The sequence below is a fragment of the Sander lucioperca genome, chromosome 13 (assembly GCF_008315115.2).
Source record: "Sander lucioperca isolate FBNREF2018 chromosome 13, SLUC_FBN_1.2, whole genome shotgun sequence".
NCBI classification, from domain to species: Eukaryota; Metazoa; Chordata; class Actinopteri; order Perciformes; family Percidae; genus Sander; species Sander lucioperca.
In genome coordinates this window covers 21,455,337-21,468,961 of record NC_050185.1, presented here as the reverse complement: position 1 = coordinate 21,468,961, position 13,625 = coordinate 21,455,337, and the positions used below count along the sequence as shown (strand labels likewise).

Genomic DNA, 13,625 nt, shown 5'->3' with positions numbered 1-13,625 from the left:
CATGTATTACCTGTTCAAGATCTCCATCAGAAGTACTTTGTCCATTTGCAATGGAATTGTAGTTATTCAAGTTTCCATATTTTCTGAGCACTTCCCGTCCGTGTTGGCTTAAAAGTTAAGGCCAATGTTCATTTTTGACTTTGGAAACAGTCATGGAATTGTAGATGAACAGCCAGAACAGCGACTACGTGTGCTAACTTTTAAGCAAACAACTGCTCAGACATTTATTTATTTATTTGATCATCTACTAGTTTTCGAACAGTTACTAAATGGTCCTTTAGCTGATATTGTGTTGTCAGCTGCAGGTTACAAGGTCAAGAATGAACCCTGTATGGAAAAGCCCGCCACCTACATACAAAATAAAGGCAAAGTAAAACAAACCATGACAAATATTTACTGATACTATTTGACTCAGGTTTAGTGTTTGTTCATATCTGCATCCAGGCATAATATTCCCCATATCGAAGTCTGTGCATCTTTTGTTTTCTAACCCTTTTTGCCTCCATCTGACAGAATGTTCTGCTGTTCTGTACTGTGATAGCATGGCACACCAGCGAGAGCTGCCTCTCTCTCAGTTGCATGGTCCTGTTTTTAAAATGCTATGCTCCAACACAAAGATGTACAGATTTCATAGTAGAGGAGGTATTTGATAAGCAATTAGTTGTGTTTATTGACCTTATCTTTGTTTACCATTCTTTCCTTTCCTCTTTTTTCTGTCTTTATACTTTCATGTGCATTTCTTCTGTTCCTGTCTTATCTTCTTCATTGATCTCCCTCTGTTCTCTACGGCATCATCTTTCTCAATCTGTCATCTTCTGCTCATCCATCTACACTTTATCCGTTACTCTTACCTCTTCGAATTCCTTTCACATCCCAATGTCCATCTTTTACTCTCCTTCATGTTCTTCCTCTCGTCTCCTCTTCGTCTGTCTTTCATCATTATCCTCCTTCCTTTCTCTTCCTCCCTCTCTCTTCCCCTCACTAGGTCTTTGAGTCAGGGCAGCACCAACTCCAACATGCTGGACGTGCAGGGCGGCGCCCATAAAAAGCGAGTACGTCGCAGCTCGCTCCTCAACGCTAAGAAGCTGTACGAAGACGCCCAGATGGCCAGAAAGGTGAAGCAGTACCTGTCCAACCTGGCGGTCGAGATAGATGAGGAGAAACACCAAATCATGTCCCTGCAGTGTGAGCCGGCTTACAGCACCTGTGAGTAACAGAAACTGAAACTACTTTACTGAGTGAACCCATTTTTCATCACTACCTTATTTGTGTCAATATTCCGTGGCATGAGTAATTGTGGATTGGTCAGAAATATAACTTTCTATGTCAGTGGAGTATCAAACCTTTGACCGTCAGACAAAACACATATATATACATACATAACATATTGCAAAGATTTCATTTAGCATCATTCCTATGCATGCATTAGCCTTTTTGACTATGATATTTTCCAGCCCCTAATATACCTTACACTGAACAGGAGTACAGTGCGTGGGAAAAAGTTTGATGTTTTGAATAATTTTGTTTTCACATTTTTTCTTCTTTCTGTGGTTGCAGTGTCTAAGAACTTGAGTGAGAGACGATCCACCAAGTCGGACATGTCTCCAGTGTCTCTGCGGTCGGCTCTGCCCTCGGGGAAAACACAAAACAGGGTGTCACAAGTCCTTCAGGTCCAGGTCCCTCTGAACCCTCTACGGAAGAAGAGCACTGCCAAGGACATAGGCCCACCCAGTTAGTACACCTGCACTATACTGTGTATCATCATTATGCTTAGTTATGTTGAGTTGTGCTTTACTTTTATGTATAATTTCATTTTGATCATCCCATCTTCTTTGTCCTTATCCTGTACAGTACATTTTCATTGATAATCATTGATTAAGGGTTAAGTAATGTGCAGTATACACTGGTAAAGCCCGAGTGAAAGAAAACATTTCCCATTTCTGAATTAGTACAGTTGTAACAGACCGCAAGGTTAATTTACTTTTCTGTAACCTGTAACCCTAACATTTTTCTTTCTTTTTTTTCTTCCCCAGACTCCTACTCTCCCCAGGTGGTGAAGAAACCTCCAGTGAACTCGTCAGAGGACTGGAGTACCAAGAGACCATCTGATGACACCGTCTCCACCATCTCCTCCCTTCACTCCAGCCCCACGGTGTCGCCACAGGGCTCCCCACGTAAAGGTCTGTTTCAGAAACTGCTTTTTCACACTGTATGTTTTTATCCAAGAACTTACGTTACCCAAGGTGACGAGTTGGAGTAGAGTTAGTAAAACAGTAGTCTATATCCATCACGTTCCACTTCCGGGATTGCTCCGTTGCCGACAGAAATTCCGCCGGATTTCACTCATTTAGGCCAGATATCCATTACCTTTGGCTTTCTTTGTGTTGGAATTTTACACTCCGGTCGATTTATGATCTCGGCAGGGTAAATCGAGACAGCTAGCTAGACTATCTGTCCAATCTGAGTTTTCTGTTACACGACTAAAACAACCTTTTAATGTACACGTTCCAACGAAGCAAGTTCTTGCCCGAGGCTATTTTACAGAGGCGCCGTGCGCCGCCCAAGACGATTGTGATTGGTTTAAAGAAATGCCAGTAAACCAGAGCACATTTTTCTCCCATCCCGGAATGCTGTGTGGACTAGCCAGACCCTCCTCCGCAGCGCTGTGGAGGAAGGTCTGGCAATGCGAGACCAGTGAAACAGTCACCTCCAAGCAGAGCTCTGAAACACTCAAAGTCACTCAGAAACTATGTCTGGGCTGAATGCTCATGCAGGTAAAGCCTAGAAGTCAATTGATGGTTAATTTCACACTTTTCCATTCATGAAAACTTTTAGGATTGCACATGTTTTTTGCTTTAAATAGTAACTTAGACAGTCGTTCTGTCCTGAAGGGTATGTACAGTAGGCACCCTGTGACTTAAATCTCCGACCATCCTCGTGTTCTAATTGAATAAAAAGCCCTTATATTCATCTCTCACTTCGGTTTCCTTTCCCCACTTTTCAGTGGGAGGCGTGGCCAAGTCCCAGAACTCCAGCCAGATGAACTTGTCCGGATCTTCGTCGTCACTGACCAGCGACGCCAGCACAAAGGCCGGCACCAACAGCCTGCGGAGCTACGGCATAGGTGGGGCTCTCCTCCACAAGAGGATCCAACTGATGACCAGGCAGCACAGCCGAGAGAGTAGCAGGGAGAGACAGAGTCAGACAGAGGAGGAGGAGGAGGAGGAGGAGGAGGAGGAGAGAAGAAGTGAAGGGAAAAAGGGGAAAGAGGTGATGACGCAGGAGGACACAGAGGCAGTTCAGAGAGGCGAGTTTCCTTCAAGGCAAAGGAGAGGGAGAGCCAGGCAGCAGAACAACCATGGTGCACAGGCAGATGCAGGGCTAATGCTACTGAGGGTAAGAGCAGGAAGCCCTACACAGACATGGACAGGTATGCATGGGGTGCATCCCATGGTCCACACTGGGTCTCCTCCCAGTCTACATGGGTTGGGACCCATGACTCTGTCACCTGTCTCCCAGCCTCAGTTAATGAGACCCAGACCCCCAGAGTCCCCCATCAGGACGAGGCTGATGTCACCATTCAGGATACTGAGGGAAAGGAGTCAGTCCAGGGAAAGGCTGATGGCAGTGAGATCACATCTGAGCGGTGTGGAGGGAACAGAAGAGGGTGTGCCCTCCTCACCTCAGGATGAGAGACAAGGACAGGCAGAGCAGAGAGCCAAGAGGGCGGTCAGCCCAAACCCCTTCCTCTGGCTCTGCAGGGACAGACGCACCAGGAGAACAACTGTCTGACAGAGATAACTGTTTGATCCAGTTATTCGCTGAGTAAAAACAGTGACAGTGAAGAAAAAAAATTAAGCTAGTGGTATTTCAGAGAGTATTTTTGTTGATGATCGATTACGATTATTATGAAGCAATCACTGTTAAAGTGATGCCACCACATTTCATTTTGGTAGCACAAAAGCAAGTGTAACTTGAGAGGAAAGAGTCTCATATCCACTGTAATCATAGAAAGGTGACATTAGAAAGAGCTGCAAACATTGGGAAAGCAGATAAGAAAAAGACATTTCATAAACCATTTCACTTTGTTCTCTGAGTTCTCCCAACATTTCTTTGTTCGTAGGAATAATCCTGTCAATCTTTGGAAGTGTTGCAATGTCACCGAACAGCCAAATCTACCAAAATATGTCATTGTCAAAGCAGAAAGCATATTCACCTTGACTTTTTAATCCCAAAATGGAAAGTATTTGTTACTATGAAACATTCTTCTTCTGAAATCCTATTTTGAAATGCATCCATTTTCTCAAAAAAAAAATATGAATTTTTTATTTCCATTTTGTTGACAAGTGTGGCATGCATTATTTTATTGCCATGTTCATTTAGTTTCACTGCAGTTGCAGTTGATTTAGTTCAGCAGATGTTTGTAATAATAGTGACCCCAACAATGTCCTTCACAGTCATTTCTACACAATTCAGAGTCTCTGTACACATTCAACTTCACATTTTAGCAGTGGTTATAACTTATTTCTGCTTAGTGTTGTTACTGGATTAACAGTGTTATTTTGAAGTATTTGCTATTAAAAAGGGCACAGAAACATCAGATTGTCTCCCCATATATATATATATATATATATATATATATATATATATATATATATATATATATATATATATATATATATATATATATATATATATATGTGTGTGTGTGTGTAAATGTGTGTGTGTGTGTATATACACATGTGTTTTAGTTTTTGTCATCTTCTGGGTGCAGGGTAATTTAAAGTGCAGTGATTGTCTAACATTCCCTTAAAAACTGATAGGAAGATGACCAATTGGGCAGAATACAATTATTTACTTGCATGCTACTGGAAGGGGCTTTAATTAAAAAGGCTTTATATTGAAACACTTTCTTTACTTAATCTTTATGTTCTGTCTTTCCATCCTTGTCTCTCCCCCATTTAGCTTTTTCATCATTATTATAATCTGTATTTTCCTTCATGTTCAAATGTAAATGTCTTAAATGTTCCTCTCTCGTCCGTCCAGGTTACACTCTCCTGCCAGCCGGTAAAGCAGACAACCTGTCGGACTCGAGTCACAGTGAGATCTCCTCCCGCTCCAGTATCTGCTCCGTCGACTCCGTGCCGGCTCCTGGGTCTGACGACCGATGTAACAGCAGCAACAGGACCTATAATGCTGCTGCTGTTAATACTTCTACAAATACTACTACAACTTCTGCTGCAGTTGTTGAGAGCACAGCAGCAACTCATGCATACTTAAATGCTGAGTACAACCAGCCCAGCACAAGGTGATTCACTTCAGTTTATTTAATCTGTCTGGTTAATTTAGGTTAAAAAGAGGGAACATTGGAGTTTTTCAAAGTGTGTACTTTTTTTGCAAAGCCAAGATATAAGCACAGAATCAATGTGTTTATATCCTGTCAAATACCAGGGCTACAGTCAGTTTTGCATTACAAATTATGTAAGTGAAAATTGTGCTGGATTTCTCCGAGAAAACGCTGATTTCTTGGCCATGTGTATGTATGTGCATAACAATAGACTGCAGAAAGGGAAAGTACCGCTGTTACGGCGGAGTTAAGTTTATCTTAACTATAGTAGAAAATCCAGTTACATTTTACTTGAAGGTATGTACATAAGAGTGACATGACTGTCATGAACGTGTCATAACATAAACTAGTCATAAACATTATGCTTCTTTTAGTAAGTGTCATTCGGTTTTTTCATGACAAGTTATGGTTAGGGTTAGGGTTCATGTGTCATGACAGTGTCATGTCACTCTTATGTAGATACCTTCAAGTAAAGGGTTACCGAAAATCCTTTTCTACTTCTTCTGTTGTCACACTGTGCAGTAGTGCAGCACTCTCTGAGATATACTTCTAAAATGCAAAGTGTCTCTCTGTACTGAACATAAATTACAAGAGGACCTGCAAGGTCACTGAATCAGTGGGTAATTGGGGGTGTAATTATTACTAGGGTGGGGGTGGACAATCACGGACATATGCGCTCCGGATGCTATTAAAACCAGTGACCAGCTCAGCATAATATCCAAACCACCCTACGTCCATGACTCAAGCCTCTAACCAACAGGACACACTCTCACACAAACACATGATCATCCGAAACCTTCCCAGTGGCCGATATGAGCAAAAAGGCAGCACACATACACCGTCTGAACCGCTCTTCCATTGCCTCTCCCAGCTGGATCCCAATTATGTCCTTTCTTCATTAAAACCCAGAGAACAGGAAGCCGTAAAACACTGCAGCTTTTTTTATTAGTCTCACATTTACTGCCGCCCTCCTTTTTCTCCGTTAACAAGTTATTGGTTTTCACCCAGGCTGCTTTTTAATCTGGCCGAGTAAACAACCCACCTTTTTATTGTCTGCTGTTTGTTTATTGTTCCTCCATGATCAGGCCATTCTGTCTCTTAAAGAGAAGACTATAAAATATCACCTGACGCAATAATGTGTCTGCTTCTCTGATATAGTATTACCTCGGCAGCCTTGCCGTATAACACCGGCCTGTTTTATGAAATATGGCTCAGTTTCTGTCTTGTTTGTCCAGTAAAACCGTGTCAGTGAATCAAACTGCTGGTTTATGAAAAGCAGCTGAGGAGAAAAACTTTTTTTTAAAGCCAGACATAGTGATCTGTCATCCAGGAAACACTGTCAAATAGTTTCTTTGTGATTTTGTGGTGAGCCAGTGTTCAGATGAGGCGTAAACTTTAATGGCTGAACATTCACGATAACCGTATTTTACAAGAAGAATCTGTGCAAAAATCTTTCTTGCTAAATTTTTGTTGAAAGTTTAAGATTGTGGAGAGACGGCACGAATCACCGATGTAACATTGAACTTTATCCTATTTTCATTTGTCATCATTTGTTAGTGTTTTGCTAGTCCATGACTCTCTGACCCGCATGTCCTCCAGCCAACAGCTTTTTATAGTTATTGAATCTCCTCTTTTGGCATCCTTCCTCTCTCTGTTTATTGTCAGTTCATTTCAGATCGACTTCTCTTCACCTTTACCAACAGTTTACTCAACAGTTTGCTATATTAATGTGCACACTTTTCACTTTCCCCTTTCTCTGTTCCTTTCTTTTATCGTTCTAGTCTTTGCCTCATGTACTTTCACACTGAATTTACTTATATTGAGTGTGTGTTTTTTTATACACTAATGAGTTGTTTTGCTCTGTCTCTTTCATTTACAGTAGTTCCTTGTCATTGGTTCGAGGATATGTTTCGCGAGCCTCCACCTTCACCTCCTCCATCTCGACGGAGGAGCTGACCCCGGACCACACCTCTCTGGACTCTGTGGCGGACAGCGGCCGCGGCAGCTGGACGTCATGCTCCTCCAACTCCCACGACTCCTTCCAGAGCCTCCCCCCCTCCTCCTGCCGGCCCTGGGACCACGGCATCCACGGGCTCCCGCACACACACCTGGGCGCCTTCAAGCACACGCATCTGGCCGGGCCGATAGCCGAGGTCGAGGGCGCCGCTCACGCCTGGGCGAACGAAGATGCCACTAAGCATCACTCCAGAAACTCCAGCTCAGATCTGTCCAATCAGTCGCGGCAGAGCTGGGCGTCGTCCAGCTCGCTGTCGGACACCTACGAGGGGAATTACGGGACGATAAAGCGGCGAAACACCTCGGAGCACCCCTCCTCGCCAACCAACGAGGAAGGAGGGCAAAGCACAGACCCTGTCTACAAAACGGTGACGTCAAGCACAGAGAAAGGCCTGATAGGTGAGGGGTCAGGTTGCGAGTTTGATTCCCTGTAAACACAGTGTGACCTGGTCAACTCGAGGGCTGCGCGGTTGTGTAGCTAGTTACAGTAACAAGTAGTCTTTCCATTTAAGGCTGTTTTTGTAAAGCTATGCAGAGTTTCACGAGCCAAGATGGCAGTCTATATTTCACATTCGACTTACATGCAGTAAAAAAAGTTACGTCTGCTGTTTTAGGTGAATTACTGCAGCTTTCTGTTGCTTGACTTGCTGTTATTGTCTAGTGAACATCTGGCAGATGCTGCACTCTGGCATTATTTGGATCTCACCAAAAACAACATTCTGCAGTTTGTTTATGAGGATAACACAAGATTTTTTTATATTTTGACTTTAGAGTAGTAGGGAAGGAGTTAAGTGTGTCCACCGACAAAACAATTAGTCAATTAATCTATTACTACATCAACTCAACAAATCAGAAATGTTGATAATCGATCAATCGTTTAGTCGATCGTTATCTGCTTCCAGCTTCTCAAATGTGAGAATTTGTCTTGTAAACTGAATCTCTTTAGCTTTTGGACTGTTGATCAGACAAAACAAGTGATTGTGATTGGCAATTGTCACAATTTTCTAATGTTTTTAAGAACCGAACCAAACGATTAATCGATTAATCTGGTAAATAGTTAACAGATTATTCAGCAGCTCTAGTTCTGTCTGTATCCGCTGCAGCCATCCATCTCATTGGTTGTATTTTTTTCTTTTGATTTTCAACACATTTTGATGCATGTATTAGTTGTGAAGTGTTTTGGTAAAACATCACATTGATTTAATTTTCCCATCATTTTCTTTGGTTCCTCCCCTCCTCACACAACTCCCTGCACACCTCCTTTTCAACTTCCTTTGCCACTTTTCCCCTCATTCCTCACTTCCCTCTTTCTTTGCTCCATCCCTCCTTCCTTTTAATCTACACCTCCATCCAGTGTACTGTGTAACATCCCCCGCCAAGGATGAGCGTTACCGAGCTCCCCCTCCCACCCCTCCAGGCTACCAGGGTCTGGCTCTGGGGGATCTCGGCCTCACAGACGGAGTAGTAGGTGGGCCAGGAGGTCTCCTCCCCAGGCCTCCTCACCTCCGACCTCCCGACTACAGCGTGGCCCTGCAGAGGAGCAAACTCCTGCAGAACCCCGGAGCGGCCGGCGGTCTGGCTGAGGCGCGGAGGCTGGCTGGTAACCATCACCTCTACCAGCAAGAGGCCCGGACAGCCGGCTCCACACAGGGCCACTCCAGACCGCCCAGCATCTGCCTCCCACCAAAGGAGCTGGCTGACAGTGAGGACGGTACGTCCCACAGGGTGGTGACATGATAGAGCACCACTCTGAATTTCAGAGTTTGACTCTTGAGCATTTAAAACCAGTAGTGTTAAAACAAACCCAAATCCCGTATATGTATACAGGGTTTCCGCGGGATCTTAAAAAGTCTAAAATTTCAAAATCTAAATTTTAGGCCTTAAAAAGTATTGTGTTCTAGGTCTTAAATAATTTTAAATAGGTCTTAATTTCCCTACGTCCATGCAACGCTACCTCATGCTCATTTTTTAAAGTTTGGTGGTGTTGTAGTTCTTTCTTTTGCTAGTTCAAATATAATATCGCTGTATTACGACTACAAATGAGACCAACATGCAACCTATGTTGCAGCCAATCAGCTTTCGTGTTATTGGCGCAAGTCTCTTTCGGATTGTACCACAGACATAAAACAGATTTTATTCTTCAGCCATGGGGAACTGCAAGTTTAGCGATACTTGGCTTAAAAAATTTAATTTAGGGCTTAGTTGATGTTGTGATTAAGGTCTTAAACTTCATTCATAAAGGTCTTAAAAAATCTTAAATTTGACTTGGTGAAACCTGCAGAAACCCTTTTACATATTACTGTTTTTTCATCATGCTCACATACTTTGGCTGGTATGATTGTGAAACAGATATTACATTGCAATCTATGTGGTATTAAAAAGGTCCTTAAAAGTCTAAAATTGAACTTTGTGAACCCATGCAGAAACCCTGAAAAATGTATTAAAGTTAGAGCTTAGAAACCTGTAGATTCTCAGCCAAACATTATCCTCTCTTCTCTTTTCCAGATGAGCAAGTGTCAGCAGTGTAAAGACAAGTTGTGTCGTTCAGGCTTTGGACTAAACCAGCAGCCTGCCATAAAAACCTATCAGAGCACATTCTCCAAGCCCCGCCCACACAGCCCTCTGTGACATCACCACAGACCATGATGCACCTCTCGACCAGACCAGTGGGTCTTGTGACCTCTCTTCTCCACTTCCCAAGACTTTTACAATTAACTCTTTTTAAACCCATTTCACAAAACAAAGAAGAAAAGAACGATTTTAGATACTTTTAAAAAGCTCTTAAACAAAGCAGAAAAAGGCGGGGGACGGACGTAAAAAAAAAAAAGGCCTCCTCAGAATCAGACCACCACGTACCTCCATCTTGCGTTCACATTGGTTTTTACAGTTTTGAAATGTTGTACAGTGATTTTGTGTCTTATTTTCATTTGCATTTCTGAGCTTTGCAACGTTTTATGTGAGAATAGTGAGGAGGAGGAGCAGACAAAGGGATAGAAAGCTGTAGTGAGTAGTTTAAATATGACGGACATCAGCTCGTGGGGAATTCTTTTGTTTTGCTGTTTTTGTTCGTGGTTTGCTGTCAGCTCAAAAGAAGATGAATGGAGATGAATAAGAGACAAGATTTTGAGTTTTTTTAAGGGGTCTTTATGGGCCTCTATCAAACCCTGGCACTGATGATTTATTTACATAAATAAGATCAGTTCCTAAACAAATAAATCAAATGGAAACCATATTTTTCACTCCTCCTAGGGAGGTGAAAAATGAGAAATTAAACTCCTGAAGAAGCAGCCAGAGACCACGTCTGTTTGTGTTTGCCACCTATTGTACTTTGTTGATCTTGACAAAAAGAAGAAAAAAAAAAAAAAAAAGACAAACGGCATCTCTCAGGCAGTTGTGTGTCTTCATGTCACGCTGTCCGCCACCCAGTCACCTCTCTTATTGCTTGTTCAGTCTGACGCGAGGTACTTTAGCGGCATGCTGCCTCCTGGATGTTCCACAAAAACTATATTATAACTCGTTTTTAATGAGCTGAAGAACAAACGCCTCGCTGCTTCTTGTAGAGTAAAACATGCGTCGTTATTTTATTGCTGCGGCTATGATAAAACAATAAATTAGCACTGTGGTCGCACAACGTGCATGGAGATGGTGTGCATAAAGACAAAGGACAGTGTTCACACCGACGCTTACACATATTGTTTACAGTGTTTATTGGACTAGTTGTCTATTGAATTACAAGCTGAGATGTTAAAGTGTAATGCTTTAGGTTCATTTGACCTTGTACATTTGTTTATAAAGCAGCGGGAATATGAGATGCAGCAAAAACTTTGACTATGTGCTCACAGTGTACCTCTCGTATCGGTTTTGCTTCTTATTTAAAAGAACGAGCAACAAAACTAGTCAACAGATAATGTATTTTAACGCCTGGCTTGCATCTCCATTCCATGTTCATAGTACATTTTGTAGAATATTTAAAGGATTTGCTTGAAAATTTGTCTATTTGTATTGAAAACTGAAGCAAATTTGTACATTCTGAGTGATGTTTTGGAAACGGAAAAATTGTTTTAAATTGTGTTTATGTGCAGTGCAGCAGGGGTGTAACTGGAATTAGACCTTCTTCTCTTCTTCTGCTGTCTGTCTCGCGCTCTGTGATGCTTCTTTTGTATTGTTTTGCCACACAAAGACTTGAAATGATTAATGCTAATATATACATGGCATATATATGAATTTATACATATATATTTTTGTTTTTTCTTTGCCATAAGTTAATGTCATGTATAGATGAGAGAAGAGAGTCCTCTATAAAGGCTATTTTTGAATATTTTGTTATGAGAAATAATCCAAGGTTGTGATTGCCCTGTTTCTGTCTTCAGGCAGGAGTCTTTCAAGAAATTTAGTTTAGTTTAGAATTTAGTTCTTGTCATTGTTGACTGTCATGACTTGTTTTCTCCCCTCACACTCTGTTGTTGGTGCCATTTCTGCTCGGTCTATAATCAGAATTGCTGCTGTTTTTTGGGATATGAGTGCTTTTGTGTGTGTGTGTGTGTGTGTGTGTGGGTGTGTGTGTGTGGGTGTGTGTGTGGGTGGAATTATATTTGCGAGGTTGAGATCAACATAACTTTTTTTTTTTTTTTAAATCCCTTCTTGATTGACTCTGGGCGTACAGCACATAAGGAAAGGCTGAGAAGTAATTTTCTATAAAAAGCCCTTCTTAGTTTGCAGCTTTTAATTGCTCCTGCCTGCAGAAAGGTGCCATCGGTTCATGGCACAGGGCATTCAGACTCAGGCTGGATGATTGAAAGAAGTTTTTTGATGCTATGATATCCCAGTCTGTTTGATTTTAACCGAACAATCCCCGCCATGATGCTGTGTCTAGTATAGTCTCTGTTTCCATCTCAGCTATGTCAACTCAGCAAGACTTTCAACTTTTCTCTTCACTGTACTCGTTTAATGAATATCACTCCATTGCTTAAAGTTTTTATATGAATCATGAGTATCCACTGTGACCCTCACCCTAGTCCCTTTATCCTTTTTAAAACAATCTCGATAGTAGAAACTGCGAAACAGACAGTCAGATAATGACAATTCTATCCTCTTATTTTTTTGCACAACTGTATTCCTCAGATTCTTAACCATAAATCAGTATTAATGTTCTGCATGGATGGCTAATTTAAAAATGAACGGCATATGTTCCTTCCAAGTATTTGCCCAGATGTTATGAGTGACACGCATCTTAGTCAGAGGTCAAAGCAAATATATATGTATATATATATATATATATATATATATATACACATACATACATGTTGGATTGAGAGCTAAACATCAGGCAACAGTTTACATAATTTACGAATGAAACTTGGCACACGTTGGTCACATTGGATGTTTTTTTAATTCCTCTCGTGCTCTATAAGCACTCCAAAATAATTTTTTTTTGTTTCCATTTTGTTTTTGTTTTTTAGGGCTAAATTATATTTAGTAGTAAACCCCCCTTCTCCGACTACATACAGTAGGTATGTTTTGGTGGAGGATCTGGCAGTGAGCAGCTCTTGGCACTGAACGCAACATGTCAGTGTTTTTAACACGTGTTAAAAACACTGACATGTCCTGCCGTGTTACCTAGAATGCAATAAGAGAGATGTGTATGTTTTATGTAGACATCTTTTTGGCATTACAGCAGAAATGCACAACAATAAGCTTCAGTGTGGTGAGTGTGCTGCACAATCTGTACAAAGAGGTATTAACTTGGTCTGTGGCTTAAAGTTTGCTTTCGTCTCACTTCTCATAGCTGTTGTAACTTATGTCTTTTAGAAAGACAACATGATTTTGCTCGTATGCTTTTTATGTATTTTTTACGAGTGATTGTAAATAGTTGTTATATTTTTGTTTAAGAGAATGTTTAAAAAGGAAAAAAATACCTTTTATTTCTCAAAGTCTACTGATAAGAATTTGGACAATGAATAAAATGTTAAAACGATTTTGTGTCTTTATTCACGGTAATACTTAGTTACTAATACTTCTCTAAACCAAACCTGGGGTTATTTTTTTATTTTTTTTACTTTTCTCTAATCTTTTAGGATAATTTTACCTTTCAGCCGATAGAGGTCTTGTCTTTTGACCTGAAACTAACAAGAGGCATGTGGACTGTTTGTTACCATTTTGGTGTAGTATCCACTTTTCCGATTTTTATAGGGCAGATGAAGACATGAAAGGGGAGAGGGGGAATGCAGGTCGGAGTCGAATCTGCGGCCGCTGCGTCGAGGAG

General features: G+C 41.4%; 1 protein-coding gene across 14 annotated transcripts in view; it reads left to right on the top strand.

Moving 5' to 3' along the window:
* The window catches only part of rapgef6 (Rap guanine nucleotide exchange factor (GEF) 6), a 154,508-nt gene extending 141,171 nt beyond the window's left edge, over nucleotides 1–13,337 (top strand). For 12 of the 14 annotated variants that reach the window (XM_036008847.1, XM_031308170.2, XM_031308167.2 and 9 more), the window contains 8 exons: nucleotides 986–1,206; nucleotides 1,558–1,731; nucleotides 2,034–2,180; nucleotides 3,005–3,124; nucleotides 5,047–5,308; nucleotides 7,227–7,762; nucleotides 8,718–9,074; nucleotides 9,869–13,337. In XM_036008847.1, coding sequence (XP_035864740.1) covers nucleotides 986–1,206; nucleotides 1,558–1,731; nucleotides 2,034–2,180; nucleotides 3,005–3,124; nucleotides 5,047–5,308; nucleotides 7,227–7,762; nucleotides 8,718–9,074; nucleotides 9,869–9,891 — 1,840 coding nt within the window. In that variant the 3' untranslated portion in view covers nucleotides 9,892–13,337. The remainder of the gene's footprint in view (nucleotides 1–985; nucleotides 1,207–1,557; nucleotides 1,732–2,033; nucleotides 2,181–3,004; nucleotides 3,125–5,046; nucleotides 5,309–7,226; nucleotides 7,763–8,717; nucleotides 9,075–9,868) is intronic. The other 2 variants (XM_031308169.2, XM_036008844.1) reach the window with 1 other exon arrangement.
* The last annotated feature ends 288 nt before the right edge of the window (nucleotides 13,338–13,625 follow it).